At 36.7% G+C, this 19,478-nt stretch overlaps 1 protein-coding gene across 1 annotated transcript in view; it reads right to left on the bottom strand.

Moving 5' to 3' along the window:
* Positions 1-19,478, bottom strand: part of ALG13 (ALG13 UDP-N-acetylglucosaminyltransferase subunit) — an 86,605-nt gene that overhangs the window by 39,464 nt on the left and 27,663 nt on the right. The window contains 8 exon segments of the mRNA XM_063083506.1: positions 234-361; positions 1,385-1,485; positions 1,804-1,868; positions 3,383-3,491; positions 4,500-4,575; positions 6,771-6,933; positions 7,131-7,212; positions 19,293-19,365. Coding sequence (XP_062939576.1) covers positions 234-361; positions 1,385-1,485; positions 1,804-1,868; positions 3,383-3,491; positions 4,500-4,575; positions 6,771-6,933; positions 7,131-7,212; positions 19,293-19,365 — 797 coding nt within the window.

The following is a 19,478-nucleotide window of genomic DNA, read 5'->3' as shown; positions in this document are numbered from 1 at the left end:
TGAGTAGAAGCCAGGGATGCGGCTAACCATCCTACAATGCACAGGACAGCTTTCCCCCACTCCTCCCCACTGAAGTATTACCCATCCCAAAATGTCAGTACTGCTGAGGCTGAGAAACCCTATCCTAGAACAAGACATATGACACACCTTTAAAAAATAAGTACAATGTAGATAAGTAAAAGGGGCTACAAAAAAGAAAAAATAAAAGCATACAATCTATCTAGCATACAAACCCATTTCTGGGACACAGCCCCCAAGCATTTTCTGGTAACCTCTTCCTTTCCGACTTGGCACAGTATTCCAGGAAGGAACAGATGTCACTTGGGTAACTGGTTTTAAGTCAGCCAGTGGAACAACATGCCTTAAAGTTAAAGGTACCATCATGAAGCCATTGCAACACAGACTTAACTCTCATTCAGTACACATACCCGACCCCTACTGCTTCATTTTCAAGTGTATTCTATTTAAACCTATTGACACTAGCTTCCCTGCTTAGGTTTTTTTTTGAGGTTAGTCTGTACAATTTCACAGCCATCTGTAGTACCTATTACATTCAAGAAAGACTGGTAGACTGAATTAGTTCACCAGTATTTGCTGCCCCTTCTTAAAGGAAGATTATATTTCTCCACCCCACTGACATCAGGGTTGGCTACGTAAACCACTTTGGCCAATAAAATGTGAGATGTTTTAAGAACCAGCAAGTGACTTGTCATGTTCTCATTTTTTCCCCTTCCTGTGATCACAAAGCATGTGTCAAAATAATATCTCCATTGACCTGGGTCCCCTTGCTGACCCACTATGGACATGCAAAATGAGCTAGAAATCAACTTTATTGTTTTAAGCTGCTGAGATTTTTTTGGTTAGGGCAGAATAGCCTAGTTTACGGGTTATCAAAGTGGACCGACAGCATTAGCATTACCTGGAGACTTGTTAGAAATTCAAATTATTGGGCCCTACCTCAGACTTATTGAGTCAATAACTTCGGGGATTAGGCTCAATCTGTGTTTTCATAAACCCTTCAGGTAATTCTGGTACATGGTAAAGTTTGAAAAGGACTGGACTAGCGTATCTTGATACCTGCAGAGGCTCAGTTAGCAAACCACCTTTCCAATTACTATGCACACTTTTGTATCAGGATTCTGTTGTACTTAATTTTTCTAATAAGTTGGCTAGTATCTAGGATTTGGTAACTTTTATACATAAGTGACACCTATATTGGACTTTGTAGTTCAGGATAGGCTATTATAATTTGAGATAAATAATCTTAAAGCCAGTACCAGATATAACTCTGGTTTTCTTACTGGCATCCTGGTAATTCTCAGTTTAATATTACGAAAAGGCACCAGAAACCAAAGATTTCAGCAATTCAGTGAATTATTCTTACTTTTCTGCCAATTCTTCAATAAAGACTGTTACTGAATTGTTCTCATTTCCAACTTCCTGAATATGAGCATTATAATATTTTCCACCTGATTCCAAGCGAACCTGAAACAGGGAAAGAGATAGTAAGAATATATCTAAGTCTCAAGCCTACTGACACATCTGGCTTCTGCCAAATGAAAATACTTTCCCCCGAATGTTCAGCACCTACTTTTTAAAGTACTTGACATCAACACTGCCAATCTGAGTAAATGAAGGTGACACATCCTGAAAGAGCTTTTACATCTAATCACAAAAGCTGGTAATTTAACACAAACATTAAAAACATTTTTCTAGCATTTTGTAAGTCTTGCTCAACTCATTAATGACTAGAAACACAATCATGGAGAAACAAATTACTGATTCTTTAAAGAAGGAACTAACCTGACACTTGTCTCCCAAATAGTAATGTCGCCCAGCATATTCCATGTAATCAGATTTTTGAAGTTCTATTAAAAGAAAATGAAGATTCAAGCTCAACTGAATTGATTCCTTTCCTATTTTACATCATTTAATTTCCTAACTTATTTTTACCATAGTGCCTTTAACAATGCTACCGCTGTAAGCCAAAATCTGGAGGGAAAGTCTCAAAGCGCCACTCTATCACTCTTGATGGGTTACTTCTGCGGTCAATTTAAAGAGAGCAAGGAAATTGTGGTACATATACACAACAGAATACTCCTCAGCCATAAAAAAGAATGAAATTCTACTGTATGCAGCAATGTGGATGAGCCTGGAGAAAACTGTTCTAAGTAAAACAACCCAGGCACAGAAAGAGAAATATGGCATGTTCTCACTCATAACTGGGAGCCGAATCCATAAATAAACAAATGAATGATAGAGACAGAGAGAAAGAAACAACAATTACAGTAATATGTTGAACTTTTAGAAAACTAGAGGTGGAAAAGGGGAGGGGAGATGGAGACGGAGAGGAGCTAATGAGGAATTGATTAATGGACACAGAATGATTGCGAATTGCAATGATGAATAAAGCTAACTATATAGATCTAACTACCACATTGTACCCCACATGTATGTATAATAAAAAAATAAAATAAAATAAAAAAATAAAGAGAGCCGCCATAATAGTTTTATGCTTTGAAACACCAATAGGCAGAAATTGGGAGTTTGTATTCTTAGAATTGGTCAAATGCTAATACAGTACGATTTGAAAGTAACACTATGTAGCTTCTCCAAAGCAGTTTATTATTTATTTTTTTAAACAGCTTACTGTATTACACAGGTCTTAACCTCATTCTAGATTGTTAACTGTACCTAGTGGAGCTGAATGTGAAACATCAGAGGCTTATCTTGAAGGCAGAACTTTAGAGCCTAGTTTGGTCAATTTACTTATCTTCTAAGGAGAGAAAAATAATTACTTATTTCAAGGGTTGGTAAACTTTTTTTGTAAAGAGCCAGATAGTAATTATTTTAGGTTTCGTGGGCCATACAAACTGTCATTAACTACTCAACTCTGCTTAAAACTTTATTTATAAACAAGGAACCTTGAATTTTATATAATTTTCATGTCACAATATACTGTTCTTTTAATTTTTTTTTCCATCTAAAAATGTAAAGCTCATGGACCATATAAAAACAGATGGCAGGTCAGATTTGGTCCATAGGTCTGATCTATTCATTTATCAATGATAGTGGTCATTAAGATGAACTTGTTTCCAGTCACTAAAAGTTTCTGATAATCTTAAGGTTATCTATAGGCTATTTCCGCAAAATCTTTGCTAAGTTGAAGTCCTAGATAACATCAGACTCTAAAAGATCCCTCCCAATTGCTAAACCTATTTGTTTCCTCCTTTGAATTTAAATCATATCTGCAGTAAGATAAAAAAGTACCAGGCTGTTTTTTTATAACAGTATACGTAAAACATCTCTTATAGGAAAGAATTTGCAAAATTATTCTCCTGGATCTGTCAGGATTTAAAGTATCCTGTTGATATATCATTACCTTTTCTGCTGTCCAACCAAACGTCAAATTCTACATTACGATAGATTTCTGGATCCAGGGCTTTGAGCACCTTATAGGGGAAGGGCATCTTTGATGGATTTTCTGGAGACTAAAACAAAAATAATCATGCTACAAAATTAGCATCCTTAGCTTAAGTCTTCCTTCTATGAGAAAGGAAGAACTAAAGTTATTTTCTTCCTTCTTTTTTTAAACTATGTACATATGCCTCCCTTCCTCCTTTATTAAAACAAGAAAGAAACAGCACAATAAATTTTACCACGTATTTTAAAAATCAGGAGACTAAACTAAAATGCAAATAATCTAAAAGGTTTTAGATGGCAGAACAGAAATATTGTCTAGAGCAGCCAACAACTCAGGACACATCTTATATAAGCCAATGCAAAACAGACCAGGATTAAAAATTGAGTCAGAGGTATTCAAAAAGTATCACCTTGATATGCACATGATTTTCTGTAAAATCACCTAGAAATATCTGAAAAGTTTACTTCATTTTGGTCAAATTCTGTTACAATTTCCAAAGGAGCTACCATTTTTTTTCCTGCTTTTCTAGAATTTTACCGTATTTAATACTGTTCCAAAATTACCAGCTCTTGGGGCGTACAGAGAGATTGTTGTAATAGCAGTTGTCATATTTAACCAGTCTCAAACTGAAGGCTCACTTGATTTTAGGCCTATGCAGATAGTAAAATTGCTCCTGTTTCTCCAACTTTAATAGACCAGGATTATCACCCAGTTTCTTTGAACAGAATAGGAATAGGCATTACAGTCTTTAATGGAAAAAGGCAACCTTAGCATCAAATGGTTGATTACCAACTAAATATTAGGTTGGTAATATTTAACTTGAAAACAGCTTCTGAAATTTCTCAAGTGCTCTGAATTTGTTTTGAAAAATCTAAAATTACATACAAATAAGAACTCAGAGAAAATTAAGCACACATTTCACATTTTCAGATAGGTAAGACTTCCACAAAGGAAAACGTGACCAACTCCTCTCCCTCCCCATATAACTAGAATGGACCATATAAGCTTAACTAGTTTAAGTTATGATGCCACAAGCCAAGAGTATGAAAATTCTTTGCCTCAGAAGATATCAAACCTTTGCTTCTTCTGTTCCTTGACTGTGGCCCTCTGGGATATTTTCAACACTGTAGCAGGTACCCCACTCTTCGGTGCTAATTGAAAAGATTTAAAGCAAAGAGCTTTATATAAATGTAGTTACTTAAATCTAATGACTATACTACCACCTAGTGGTAAAGTAGCACAGTTCTAAAAATGAAGCAAATACTTTTCATCCGAACATTTGCACTTATGCTTCCTTTTTGTAAGTATATGATACACTATACTTAGCAGGTTACCTCCTACATTTCATACCTACTGTAAGAACACACCCAAGATCATCCCTATGATCTCCACCCCCCACCCTGGTATTCAAACCCTTGTGTGATTCCCCTCTCCTTGAGTTTGCTTCTAACCAACAGACAGGACATGTGTGATTATGTAAGAATGTAGCATCCGTCTTGCTGGTCTCTCTCCCCTCTGCTGCCTGTAAAAAAACAAGCTGCCATTTTCACCAACCCAATGTGGCAAGGAGCTAAGGGTTACCTCTGGGTGCTAGCAAAAATAATGAAGCTCTCAGTACTATACATGAAAGGAACTGAATGCTGCCAAGAACCATGAGTGGGGAAGTGGGTCTTTTCCCCAATCAAAACTCCAGATAAGAATTTAGTCCTGGCCAACACTCTCATTACAGCCTTGTGAGACTCAGCAGAAGATCCAGCTAAGCCATGCCCAGATTCTTAACCCACATAAATTGTGAGATAAGTGTGTTGTTTTAAGCTGCCAAGTTTGTGGTAATGCTGTTACACAGCAATAGGTAACTAATACACCTTGCCTTCCTACTACTACAATTTCCATAAGCCTGAAGTCCTAAGTAATCAGTGAAGAACAAAAGCAATTTTTACCCTAATATATGGTTGCTACCTCAAGACCCAAATAAGCTTTTAAAAATCCTCTTCTAAAAAAAAAGTTGCAAGCATTAAACATCTAAGAAATCAGGGTGGGGGGGGGCCAAGGGCCTCAGCCACGCCCCCCCACCCGCAACCAGCCCTGCAAAGACCACCAAACTGCCACAGGAAGCCCACCACACCCCCCATGTCTGCATCCAGCCAGCAACAACAGAGCCACTGCTGGAAGCCCCCTGGTCTCCCCTCCCAGAATGAGAGGGGTACCACAGACCTCAACCACGGCCCCCTTCCTCCTCCTTCCACCCTATTGCCTTCTCCCCTTCCCCCACAACTGCTCCGCAACATTTTAGAATGTAAAAAAAAAAAAATTGTAATATTAATAAATTTAAAAAATAAATAAAATAAACATCCAAGAAATAGAACTGCAAGACAAAAACACAAGGTGACACCTGATTGGCACCATACCCATCTGAATTTCCAGACACAACTAGGAATCAGGAAAGAATATAATACCCACTTTATCATTCCAAACCCAACGTTTTCAACTAGATCTGTTTAACAACAGCTGCTTTCTCAGAGGCACACAATCTACACTCCTAGTACAGACCAAAGGCAGACACTAAAAAGTTCATAAAACTCCCCTTGGGCTGAGAGATTTTCTACTAATTTTATGTGTGTGTCAAGTAACCACTCAACCTCAGTTAACATCTATAAAATCATGGTGCTGGTTTAGAAACACTTTTCTCTCAAAGTATGGCCCATGGCCTACCTACATCAGAATACCTGGGTGTACTTGCTTTAAAAAGCAGATTCCTGGCCCCACCCTGACCTCAAACCTTGTGAAGGTAGGCCCAAGAATCTGCCTTTCTAACAAGAACTCATAGTAATTCGTATACAGGTCTGAGTATTCCTTATCTAAAATGCTTGGAACCAGAAGTGTTTTGGATTTTTTTTGGATTTTGGAATATTTATAGATACTTAACTGATAAGCAACGCTAATCTGAAAATCTGAAATGCTCCAACGAACATTTCCTTTGAGCATCATGCTGGTGCTCAAAAAGTTTGATTTTGGAGCATTTCAAATTTTGGGTTTTCAAATTAGGGATGCTCAATCTGTACAACTAAAGTTTGAGAATTACAGGATTGGATAATTCTAAACTCACTTCTAACAATGAAAGATGGATTGTGATTTGAACAGAACCCCCAAAGTGAGCATCTCACAATACAACATAACTGGTAAAATTATTTTCCCCTGTTAAAAATGCACATCCTTAACAAATATGTTTATATATGTGTATATATATAATCTAAGTCTTCAGCCTGCCAGGCCCCTTCCACTTTCAAATGATGATGCACAGAAACATGAAACATGATTACCATGTAGCTGACATCCCCTTTATTACCTATCCTGAGTTGAACTCTTGTAATCAATATGGGCATCCTCACTTCCAGTCACAGCACTGTTTCTGTTCTTCTTGGAACCAATTCGAAACAATTCAACAGCAGTTTTCAACTCCTCTTCATCGACAACAAACACATCTTTATAGAGAATTTCATACAATACAGCTGAAGGAAAAAACAGCCAAAACTCCAACTGTCAAAAGATTTTTTTGTAACAATGTGAGAACAGCCATAACACAGCATATAACTTCAACAGGTACCAACAAGGTTTTTAAAAGGGCTATTTATGGTGTGGGTCCCTCAATTTAGACTGACAACAAATCATCTGAAATCACATCCAAATATTTATAGTCTTCACATACCCTGACAAACAGCTGCACTTGACTGAAATTGTTTTGAGTATACAGAATCATAATGACCATTACTTGAAGAGCAGAGTAGAATCTGAAGAAAAACACAAAACAATTAAGTGCATGTTACATGTTTTATAACCACAAAATTAAGGTGTAATTAACTTGAAATTAAGTTGGTAATCAGCAATTGGTAAACTTGATAAATGCATTATTCCCTAAAAAGCGATTTTTAAAAATCTAAGTAAATGCAAGCTGTACCTCAGAGATTTTCTTGGCAGTGACTTTTAACATTTACTTGTACATATTTGTGTGGCACGGTGTATTGTTTCAATACATCCATACACTGCACAATGATTCACGTAGGGTAGATAGCATAGTTTTGTACCCATTTGTCCACCACTTCTCCTACCTACCCTCCTGCCCTCCCTCATCCTCCCTGCCTCTGGTAACCATTATTCTGCTCTCTACTTCTACGAGTATCACTTTTTTCTTTTTTATATTCCAATGTGAGCGAGATCATGCATGGTCTTTCCGTGCCTGGCTTACTTCACTTAACATGATGGTTTCCAGTTCCATCCATGTTGCTGCAAATGATAGGATTTCATCTTTTTTTTAAAAAAAGCTGAATAGTATTCCATGTGTATATATACCACAATTTTTTTTAGCATTCATCCACTGATGGGCAAAAATTTAGGTTGATTCCACCTCTTAGCTATTATGAATAGTACTGCAATAAATGTAGAAGTGCAGGTGTCTTTTTGATATATTAGTATCATTTCCTTTATACCCAGTAGTGGGATAGTTGGGTCGTAAGGTAGATCTATTTTTATTTCTCTGAGGAACCTCCTTACTGTTTTCCACAATGGCTATACCAATTCACATTCCCACCAACAATGTAAGAGAATTCCCTTTTCCCCACATTCTTGACAGCATTTGTTATTTTCTGTCTTGTCAATAATAGCCATTCTAATTGGGGTGAGATATCATCTCATTGTGGTTTTAATTTGCATTTCTCTGATGCTTAGTGATGTTGAGCATGTTTTCATGCGCCTGTTGGCCATCTGTATGTTTTCTTTTGAGAAATATCTATTCAGGTCCTTTGCCCATTTTTTAATTGGGTTATTAGGGATTTTTTGCTGTTAAGTTTTTTGAGCTCCTTATATATTCTAGATATTAGCCCCTTGTCTGATGTGTAGTTTACAAACATTTTCTCCCATTCTGTAGGTTGTCTCTTCACTTTGTGTCCCTTGCTGTGCTTTTTAGTCTGATGTAGAGTCCCATTTGTCTATTTTTGCTTCAGTTTGGCAATGACTTTTAAATGCCAAAATTAAAATCACTACTAAGATTACACTGTGAGTCCTAATCATATTCCTTTAATATACCAAACAAGTCCTGAATTACGAATTTGCAAAAGATGGGGAACTTTTACAAACTGAGTTCCCGAACCTAACAGAGAGCCTAACAGATGTCAAAAGACCCAGATTAACTTCTAAGAATGACTGGAGAAATTAGGTCAAATACCCAAATACTCCAAACTTGGACTAAGGGAGGAGAGGGACTTCATTCAATTTTTTCAAAAGGTTATCCACTATACTGAATAGCAATATATCAACACACTACATAGGAACAATACTGTTAGAGACTTCCACAGTGAATTAAGGCACTGAGATGACTACAAATGAGGGATTAACTTCTTAGTTGACTCTTTCAATCTCTCATTTTTTTTCAAAACAATTCAGAGGTCATGCTTGCTAACCAAAATTTTTTCATAAAATCTTTCCATGTGATGAAATTTATTTACATAACTGCTTCAAAACCTTTTCAAATTTTTGTTCAAAAATAGCTGTCTTGTATAAGGGATATAATCCCTAATGATTAGGCTGTTTCATTTTGAAGCTATCTCTGGTATTAGCAACCTGAGGTAAAAATGACTCTGTGATCTATGGAAGGCTATGTTGCCACTAAGCTTCCTTGGCAGAAAATTAGCCTAAGCACTCTTTTTTCTACCTTCCTATACTACCCTAGGCTAACTTCTACCAATAATCAAGTTCTCTAATCCCAGATCTATTATTCTTCCCTAGTCTCTTTTTTGAAATCACAATTCCAACTCTGTCAGTATAATCCATTTCAAAGTATTGGGGGCAAGCGTCAAGCTAAAGTAACTCACATTAAAGTTTAAGTTATGAATAAGTTTCAGCTACCACAAGGGATATTTGCATTTAAAATGGGTGTGTTAACCCAAAAGAACAGTGAACAGATTTTGAACAGAGAAGCTCTTTGTACTTTGGGATACAAGAACTGGGAACTACAACTAAGAAAGGTTAATAACTGGAGGCAATTGTTAAGGAATAGTTAAAGGAACCCAGCTAACCAGAACTAATGAATAAATAAGAGTTCTTATAGAAAGAAAATAGAAATGACTTTACAATCTTGCTATTCAAGTGGCAAGAAGTTCCATTTTCACCAGAAGAGGCAAAACAAGGCATGATGGCTTTTATGTTCCCAGTGGTATCCCAACATAAAATAGTAGTTCTCTCATACATAATTGAAATTTGTTTATATAACTGCTTCAAAGCCTGGTATGTTATGGTGATATGTTTATTTGGGAGTGGGCAGGTGGGATGTGATGGCAGTAATGAAAAAATGCGGTGAGTCTATATTACTGATGAGGATAAATACCCAAAAAGAACAAGTAACAGAATAATAAGTACAAGCTCATCTACATTAAAAAAAAAAATGCAAAAAGGATACCCACCAATACTTAATATTTGTTACTTTGAAGTACGTGAGATTGAAGAACATGAACAAGGACTTGACTTTTATTCTACATTTCCAGATTTAAGTTTTATTTTGTTTTTTAATATTTTTAATGTATTTCTATTCTTTCTAGATAGAGCAAGTGAGCAGAGTGAAGATGGCTAACTTCTAGTAGCATTCATTTTGACATTGAATACATTTAAGAAGTCGAAAATAACTATGTAGAATGCTGAGTTAAGTCAACATAGCAGGTGAAAGGTACCAAGGTAAACATTAGGCATTTATTTCTTTGAAAGTTTGCTCTAAAATACATTTTATAAGACTTATTAATAATGTTCACTATTTTTAATGAAGTCTTTTTTGAAAACCCAAACAATTCAAATATAAATCTTAGGAGCATGAAATGAGATACAGCCAAATTTTACACAGTGTCACACAACAAAGACAACCGGCTTTTCCATACTTAAATTTCAATATGAACAATCACTTTATAAATTTCCAAATCAGACATATATACACCCTATCCTGTGCATGCAAATACCCAATTGCTGGTAAGTATTATCTCTGTATAGATGGCATGGATGACCCTTACACATGATATTCTCTGGTTGTACATACTCAAAAGGTATGATATTTTTGTATTCGTATGGTTCCCAATGGGTGACATTTCCTCTTAATTAGCTCAATAATATCTCTCTGTAAGATGTACATGACTCATTTAAAAATGAAACTGTAAGGGCTGGCTGTTTAGCTCACTTGATTAGAGCACAGTGCTGATAACACCAAGATCAAGGGTTCGGATCCCCATACCCGCCAGCCACCAAAGAAAGAAACCGTACAAATTGTAGGAACAAAGTGGTGGGTATATGGATGTTCACTATGTTGAGTCTTTCAACTTCTCTCTGTATGAAAAATTTCAGAGTAAAATGTTGGCGAGAAAAAACTGAATTGAAGGTTTAAAGACCCCAGTAAAGATATAAACGTCCAAATCTTAGGCAACGCTGTACACAAAAGCTAACAATCCTCTTCCTCAAAAAATTTTAATCATGTCACACCTTCACCTAAAAACTTTCAATTAGTATTTAGGATCAAGTGTACTGATATCTGAAATTTACTTTGAAATACATCAAAAAGATGGACTGACGAATGGATAGAGATGGACATGTGATAAAAAACAAGAATACTAAAATGTTAACAGCATACTCTAGGTGATGGGTAGGTATATGGCTATCCACTGTAAAATTCTTTTAATTTTTCTGCATGTTTGAAGATCATCATAACAAAATGTTGGAAAAAGCTTTTTACTATTCTGTACAATGAAAAGCCAAAATCTTTGGCAAGGCCTACTCCACCCCTCATGTAACTCTAGCCTATCTTTTCAGCATTGCCCTCCTCACACCCAACTACTTACGTCTCAAAGGGTCTCTTGCTTCCCCATCTTTGCATACAGTGTTTCCTCTAAATAGATTACCCATCATACTTGATGGACTAATTTTTTGATTAAATAAATGAAATGTCATTACCACCATGAAGCTTTCTAAACCCTCTCAAGCAGAAAGGCAGGCTTTTTCTTTTATGTTCTTTGTACATACTTTTATTATAAAACTTACCAAGCATTTACATGTCTTTACATGTTATTAAGCATTTACATGTCTTTCTTCATAGCCCCTTAAGCCCTTGAAGGGCAAGGATTTTATGGTATTCATTTTGGTATCCCCAAAGCCCAGAAAAGTTCTTGTTACACCATAGGGGCTTAATATTTGATGAACAAATTAGATGGTGGCCATTGGTAAAATAATTAATGTGCCCCAGTTTATATTTATCTTCTAAGGTACCTCCTACTCAGTCTTTTCTAGTCCTAATGCCACCTCCCTAGTTCAGGTGTTTTGCCTAGATTACTATAACAGCCTCCTAACAGTTCTCCCAGTGTCTAATCTTGTCTCATCATTAAAACGTTGCCTGAATTGTGCTCCATGGTGCAAAATAAGACTTATAAAACTCAAACGTTATACAGTCTACATTCTCCAATCAAATAATCAGGATAAAAGGCTTTTCTTAACTTTTTGAGAAAAAAGCTGTATGCTGAAAAACATTTTATTCATCTGCTAACTGTTCTCAAGTAATGTCCTTTTGGCCGAGCCCGTGGCGCACTCGGCAGAGTGCGGCGCTTGGGAGCGCAGCGACGCTCCCGCCGCGGGTTCGGATCCTATATAGGAATGGCCCGTGCACTCTGGCTGAGTGCCGGTCGCGAAAGACAAAAAAAACAAAAACAAAATCAAGTAATGTCCTTTTTCTGAGAGCAGGACCAATGCCATTTAAAATAACCTCTCTGTTTTGTATAAACTCAGGCGAGAAAAACCGGGGTGGGAAAAAGTGGGAGGGGCTGGGAGGAGCCATGCTAACTGAAAAATTAGCGTATGTACTGTTGGCTTGCTTGCACGGGCTAATAACTCCTAGCGTGGTGATCAGGCGACTTAGTTGCCACACTTGCAGCTTTAAAAACCGAAACTAAAAAACGGCTCGAGGCCACACTCTGAATTGGCTGGTGCGGTCCCGGCAGCTGGCAATAAAGTTTTTTTTCCTTTTCCGTATCAGTCTCCAAGGGTGATTTCTTCCGATGCCTACAACATTTGGGGGCTCGTCTGGGATCACTATCACCCCTCGGGGACTGACCTACAGTGCTGGGATTTTTCCCCACACTTCGAAGTCTCTAGGGGGGAACTCCTGAGAAGACGTGCCTCAGCCACAGAGGCACACGATCTTCTGCTGGTCAGCTTAGGATTTCCTGGCGCCTCTAGATTTGGGTGAGTGGACTCTTTTGGTGGGGAAATCAGGCAAGACTGGACGCAGTCACAACACCTCTTCCCCGGACCCAGTGAGACGTTGCTGTGGTCCACTTGGTGGCCTCCCTTGGTGGCCAAACCTGTGTATTGTCTTTGTGTTTGTCTTTATATTAACCTCGTGAGTTTATGTTGTTGTGAGTCTTATTTTGCATTTGGGTATCAGAGCTCTGATTTAGGGACTCTGTGGAAGGCTGAATGCAGCACTACTTCCCAAGTCCAGGACTCCCACAAGACATCGTCGGGTCCTTTGGTTTGGAATTGTTTGGAAATTTGTTGTGGCCATTTGTCTTTGTCTTTTGTGTGTTGCTGGGTGTGCATATACGTTTTGTAGCCTTGTATGTCTTTAATTGTGGTCATATGTAATGTAATAGTGAGCATAAGTATCTGCCATCCTGTGTCTCTGACCTTTACTGTGCTAGTTATACATTTCTATGACACTGGAATCTGAGAGCCTAATTTAATTACTGGCAAAAATTGGAAAGCTTTGGGCACCAGAGAGGACCCCAACTGCAAGAGGCAAGTGGCCACTGGGACTATTTTGCTCCCATGTCTCTGCTGCTGGTAGATCTCTCCTGGAGTCCCTGGCCTAAATTCTGATAAGGAAATGCTTGTACTCTGTTTATCTTTCTCTGATTTTCTGAGCCCTCTTTGGCTGGATTGTATCCACTTCTGTTTAAGTGCACCCTGGAGGGCTCCTGGCTAGGCTTTGTTTTTCTGATTTAAATCTGGTTGGTACTTTTCTTCTTTATGCTGTAAACAGTGGGGAGAACTGCTTTTATCAATTACTGTTAATGGAATAAATTGGCCCCACCAATTGGGACTAAGCTGAACTGGATAACCCCACTGTTTCTCTTTTCTGTTTGCTTGGTTAGACATTTAGTTGAGTACCAGCAATCTGAATAAGCCCTCCAATCCTGTTGGCATGCACAACACAGATGCCCTCCATTCCATGCCGTTGATTGGTACCTTAGGTGTGGAGTATGACAAGTTACAACTTAGACCAACTAATTTGGTTGAGACGTCTCTTTGGGATGTATGTGTGTGCATACGCGTGAGTGTTTTGTCTGTATATATGGCAACTATTTCTACCTGCTTTTCAAGCTACTACTTAGGGGTCACAAGATCCAAATTGTGCCTTTGGCCTTAAGATCACTGGGAAAAGGCAATGCCAAGGTGCAACAAATCAAGTGCCCAGCTAAATTACAGCAAAATATTTGGGAAGATTTGCTCCATTTGATCTGGCTAGAGAAGAAAACGTTCTTTGCATTTCTTTGAAAAGGCTTGCATACTTGCCTTGCAATGTAAATTTGTCTCCTTGAAAAGTCCCATGTACTTTGCTTTGCAATGTAAATTTGTTACCTTGCTTTCTCTAAAAAAGATAAGCTTTTGGGCCGAGCCCGTGGCGCACTTGGTAGAGTGCTGCGCTGGCAGCGCGGCGACGCTCCCGCCGCGGGTTCGGATCCTATATAGGACTGACCGGTGCACTCCCTGGCTGAGTGCCGGTCAGGAAAAAACGACAAAAAAAATAAAAAAAATTAAAAAAAATAAAAAAGATAAGCTTTGGCATTTTTCAGAAATGCAATTTAAAATCAACTGTCCTTTTTAAACTAGTAAGTTTTCTATTTTATCTGTCTCATTAACATTGTAAACAAAACCTATATTAATTAATAAAGGTGTAGCTTGATGTAAAAATTAGACAAATATAAATGGGTTAAATGCTTATAAATAAAATCATAATTTTAAATTACTTCTCAGGAATTTGAAATCTTAAAATAAGTTTATGTTTATATTTTAATGTTTTGTTTTTATATGATACAAAAAAACCCCAAATATTTGAATCTGTTAAAATTAAAAACAGGTCTCTTCAGAAGTTAGAAACAGTATTTTATCTACAAATATTAATATAAAACAATTCAAAATTGTTTGCATCACAGGTTACCGGAAAATTGGAGCTAATGAGTCAATTATAGTCAATATGCATAATTCAAACTGCTAGGTATAAAGACTTTTTAACAATATTTTTTATAAAGATACGTTTTGGTAAAGATTATTAAAAACAAAGGGAATATGTTTTTTGTTAAAAAAAATTTTTTTTCTGTCTAAATTAAAAATAAAGGGTTTATAAAAACTAATAAAAAGTTTATGAAAATCTTATGTGATCAAAATTCACTGAGATTAGATTTGTTTATAAGTTTTTATTAAAATTAGTTGTAATATTAACAGTGCACTGGTACAAAAAGTAAAATTTGGTTTCCTTCTTAAAATTTTCCTATAATATTAATAACAGATAATAGAAGTTATTTTCTATAACTCATGGAAACTCAAGATTGCTGCCTCATAACTTTAACCTTTGTTAGAGACCTTTGGAACTACTTAGTTAACCAAGTTTTGGGGCTGGAAAGACCATAAATACTTATTTGGTAGAAATAGCTGAGACTCAAACTGGGCTTTGTATAATCTGCTCTGACAAATGGACCCGCATTTACTAGCCTGAATATATAAAAATGGTTTTATCAGGGTACATCTTTGCCTGGGTTTACTAATCAAACAAGATTATATTTGTCTTTGCTAGAGGCTTTTAATTGAAAACCAGAAAAACCTTTCTCTATGTATAATTTTTAGGCAAATTAGGCCAATTTAACATTGATAATAAAGAAACAAATATGTAAAAAGGAGGTAATTTTAAAAAGGCTATAGATGTGGGGATATGGTTATGGGTGGAGGGGCTAGAGAGAAAAAAAATAATTTTTATGTAAGAAAGCATCTGGTACAGTGTATTTTTGTCCTAGAGTAAAATGACTGGCTATTTAAAAAATAGGAAGCATAGGACAAAAACAGAATGTCTGAGTAAGTCTTGATAATGGTTTAGGTAGATAAGTTGTTAAAAGAGTTTTACAGTAAAAAAAAAATTAACTGGATTTAGAAACAAATTATGTGTGAGTTTTTCTAAAAATTAATGTCAAAAGTATTCTAATACAGGGGTAGAACTTGCTCTCCTGTGAAGGAACAACCAGATTTTCTAAAAAAACACTTGATTGCTCTTAATACAAAATTGTAAAAAGTTTTTATTTGTCTTTTAGATAACTGGCCTAGAGAGCTTATTTCATGTTTTATCATGATAAGTTCTTGTGCTCTCTGCCTTTAAAACCCTTTGTCACTTTGGTTTCACTTTTTGTAATAATTTGTGATTTTATTCAACTAAGTGTTTTAAGCTTTTCTGTTAGTTAACACAGCTTTCCAACACTAAATTCTGAAAGTTAAAAATAACTTTAAGGAATTCCAATGGCCCTGGAGCTTCTCAAAGGATATATAAAAGATGTATCAGAGCTAATTGGCTTATTTAATAAATTATACTGTATGGGAAAGCATTGTCAGTACTGAAGGTGTTATGTGTGTTCCAAAATCTTGTAAGGTTCTTAAATATCTGTGTCTTGATATAAATGCTACCGGTCATAATCTTGGTTTAATTATAATCTTAAAATGTTATGTCTTCAAATATTTCATGAAAAAAACTCTGATAGGTACAGTTTCCGACAAACTTTGAGTTCATAGATTTAAACTGAAGTTCCAAAATTCTAATGAAGAAACTGATGGGTTTGTGAAATTGTTCACGAAGGTCAAAACAACAAAAGTTAATTGGTAGACTAATTAAAAGGAATTATAGGGTTTTTTTTTTTTTTTTTTACAATTTCTTTACTTTGAAACACTGCTGATACTCTTAATGTTTTGTTTTCCAGATCTAAAAAAATCTTTTAAGGTATAACAGCTTGCTAAAGTATATGTTTATGAACAAAAATTAAAACACTTACCTTTCCCTCTACTTGATCCCTCCAACGTTAAAAAAAATTATTCACAAGTTGTTTTACGGCAATACAGTTATTTGCATAAGTTCAATAAGAATCTGTTCTTTTTGTAACACGTCACAATTGGAAACACTGGTTATTTTACCAAGGCTTTGACTGGAATATCATACCTTCAGACATGACCAGACTGCCTTAAGGAATTAAGGTTGACCCTTTTATGGAGCCAATAAAAAGCCCCTTGGAGAGACTGGCCTGATACCTTGTCTACATAATTACAAGATTCCTGGTCTTCCAGTAAGTAAAGAATGTAAGAATGTAACTTTCTGACAGGCCAGAACCTTGATATTTTGGGGACTTCCAGAAGAGAGGAATTCACCCAACTCACACAGGTAATCAGAGAGTAAGTCAAATTCCCTGGCTTGGCTTCCTAAGACCCGAATGGCAATTAAAGGTCTAATCTGAGATTCCTTATGAATGTCCCAGCAAAGCCAACTCAAAAAAATAAAGAGCTTATAAGATAAGCCATTACTCTTGCTGCACTTTATGCAAATAATCTGGCCAAAAACTAAATTTATTTTGCAAATAAATTAGTCTTGTCAGATACCTTTGATAAATTTGAAAAACTTGGAGAAAAAATTATTTTTCAAAAGGAAACACTAACACACCTGTTATCCGATTCTAGCCCTGTGTTTTTAATCTGTTTGTAAAGCTCGTATCTTCCACGCTTACAGTTCCACATCAAGACGGTGATAACCCAAGGATTCCAACCCAACCTTTCCTGAGAGGAACTAAGTCCCTATAAATCACTAGATCAGCCAATGAGAGATTTTATACCTCCAAAATGCAGATAGGGACTATGCCCATGGTCCACACGAAGTAGTTTCAGAAGAAAGAGACCTCCAGCCCCTTTTACCTTAAGAATAAGGAGGACAAAATCTCTCGGGGGGGAATGAAACAATAAGGCTAGGCCTGTGAACCAAACTGTTAGGTCTCTGAATCTGACTGAAATCACCAAAGACAAACTCTGCCCATGGGGATGAAAGCCCAAACTTACATTTGGTGGTGTGCAAAACCAAGGACTTTATATAAAAACTAATGATTATGAGCTCGAAAATTCTATAACCCTCCTCCAAACTTCCTTGTCTTCCCTTTCTGAAGTAGTCCTCCTAAACCGTAAGGACATGACCTCCTCTTTCTACAACAAGGGGGACTCTGGCATTAAAGGAAAAGTGCTGTGTATATACAGATCATACTGGAGTCATTGAAGACTCCATGAAAAGGTTACAAGAACGAATCAGGCAACGAGACTTAGAACAAGAACAGTCCTCTAACTGGTTTGAATCCTGGTTTAACTTTTCTCCATGGCTAACAACTTTAATTTCTAGCCTTATGGGACCACTAATAATTTTCCTCTTGCTAATAACCTTGGGACCATGCCTTTTCAACAAACTCAATTTAATTCAGTCCCGCATGCAAGAGGTCAAATTACTAGTTCTCCGTTCTCAATATGATCAAATCCCACTAAAAGATGGGGAACACATAAATGGGGGATCAGATATTGACCCTTAAGCAAAGATTCGCTTAAAAAATACCCTTAAAACCAGTGGGGAATAAAGTAATGGCCTTTTTCTGAGAGTAGTACCAATGCCATTTAAAATAACCCCTCTATTTTGTATAAACCCAGGCGGGAAAGACCCGGGCAGGAAAATGTGGGAGGGGCTGGGAGGAGCCATGCTAACTGCAAAATTAGCTTATGTACTGTTGGCTTGCTTGCATTGGCTAATAACTCCCAGCGCGGTGATCCGGCAACCGCACTTGCAGCTTTAAAAACCGAAAGTAAAAACGGCTGGCCACTGCACTCTGGTGCAGTCCCGGCAGCCGGCAATAAGGTTTTTTTTCCTTTTCCATATCGGTCTCCAAGGGTGATTTCTCCTTACACCTATAACACTAAGTTCTCCCAGTGTCTAATCTTGTCTCGCCATCATTAAAACGTTGCCTGAATTGTGCTCCATGGTGCAAAATAAGACTTATAAAACTCAAACGTTATATAGTCTACATTCTCCAATCAAATAATCAGTATAAATGGCTTTTCTTAACTTTGAGAAAAAAGCTGTATGCTGAAAAACATTTTATTTATCTGCTAAGTGTTCTCAACTAAGAAAAAAATAGTAGGAACTCGTTTCCTAAGTACTTTACTAGGCAACAGAACATCCTCCCTGCCCTCAAGAAAGTTCACACTAATGAGAGAAATAGATGTGAAAACAAATATAAGGTGATAAATACTATAATTACTTGGAAACCTAAGGGGAACCCAAAGGGGAGAAATAACCCCAGGGGAGTTGGGAAAGTTTCAAAGGAATTCACATCTGAGGTACAGAAGAACAGAAAGTATGAAAGCTGAACTATCTGAAAGCATGGTATATGAAGGATGGAAGATAATGAAATTGCAAAGGAGATTTGGGACCCTTTAGGACACTGAATGCACAGCTTCAGAGTCTGAACCTTATCCTCTAGTCAATGAGGAGCCAATTAGGGTTTTGGGTGATTTTTTTTCTATTACAGAGTAGTAACAAGATCAGATCTATTTAGAGGGGTGGCTAGTAACACAGAGTATGACTGACCAGAGAGGAAAAGGCCAGTGACAGAATCTTGTCATTTAAACTTATTTTTCATTGATTAGTTTAAAAAAGGATTATTTCTTAATATCCCAGTAAGCCAGCAGCATCACTCAACTTTTTATTTTAGTCAACATTCTTTCATCTTCTTACCTTGTCTTCATAGCCATTATCTGTGATATAAATTGGAGGCTTTCCAGGATAGCGATAAAGAATGAAATCCCGACTACATGGGTAGAAAACAAAGGTGGGTGAAAAGAGATAATTTTGTGTATGTAAGAAATAGTTACAGAAACAAGTACTTGTATTTTTAAACTGCCTACCTTATTCATATAAAAT

The sequence above is a fragment of the Cynocephalus volans genome, chromosome X (genome assembly GCF_027409185.1).
Source record: "Cynocephalus volans isolate mCynVol1 chromosome X, mCynVol1.pri, whole genome shotgun sequence".
NCBI classification, from domain to species: domain Eukaryota; kingdom Metazoa; phylum Chordata; class Mammalia; order Dermoptera; family Cynocephalidae; genus Cynocephalus; species Cynocephalus volans.
Note: the sequence above shows the minus strand (reverse complement) of the source record. Positions and strands in the feature narration are given on the sequence as shown.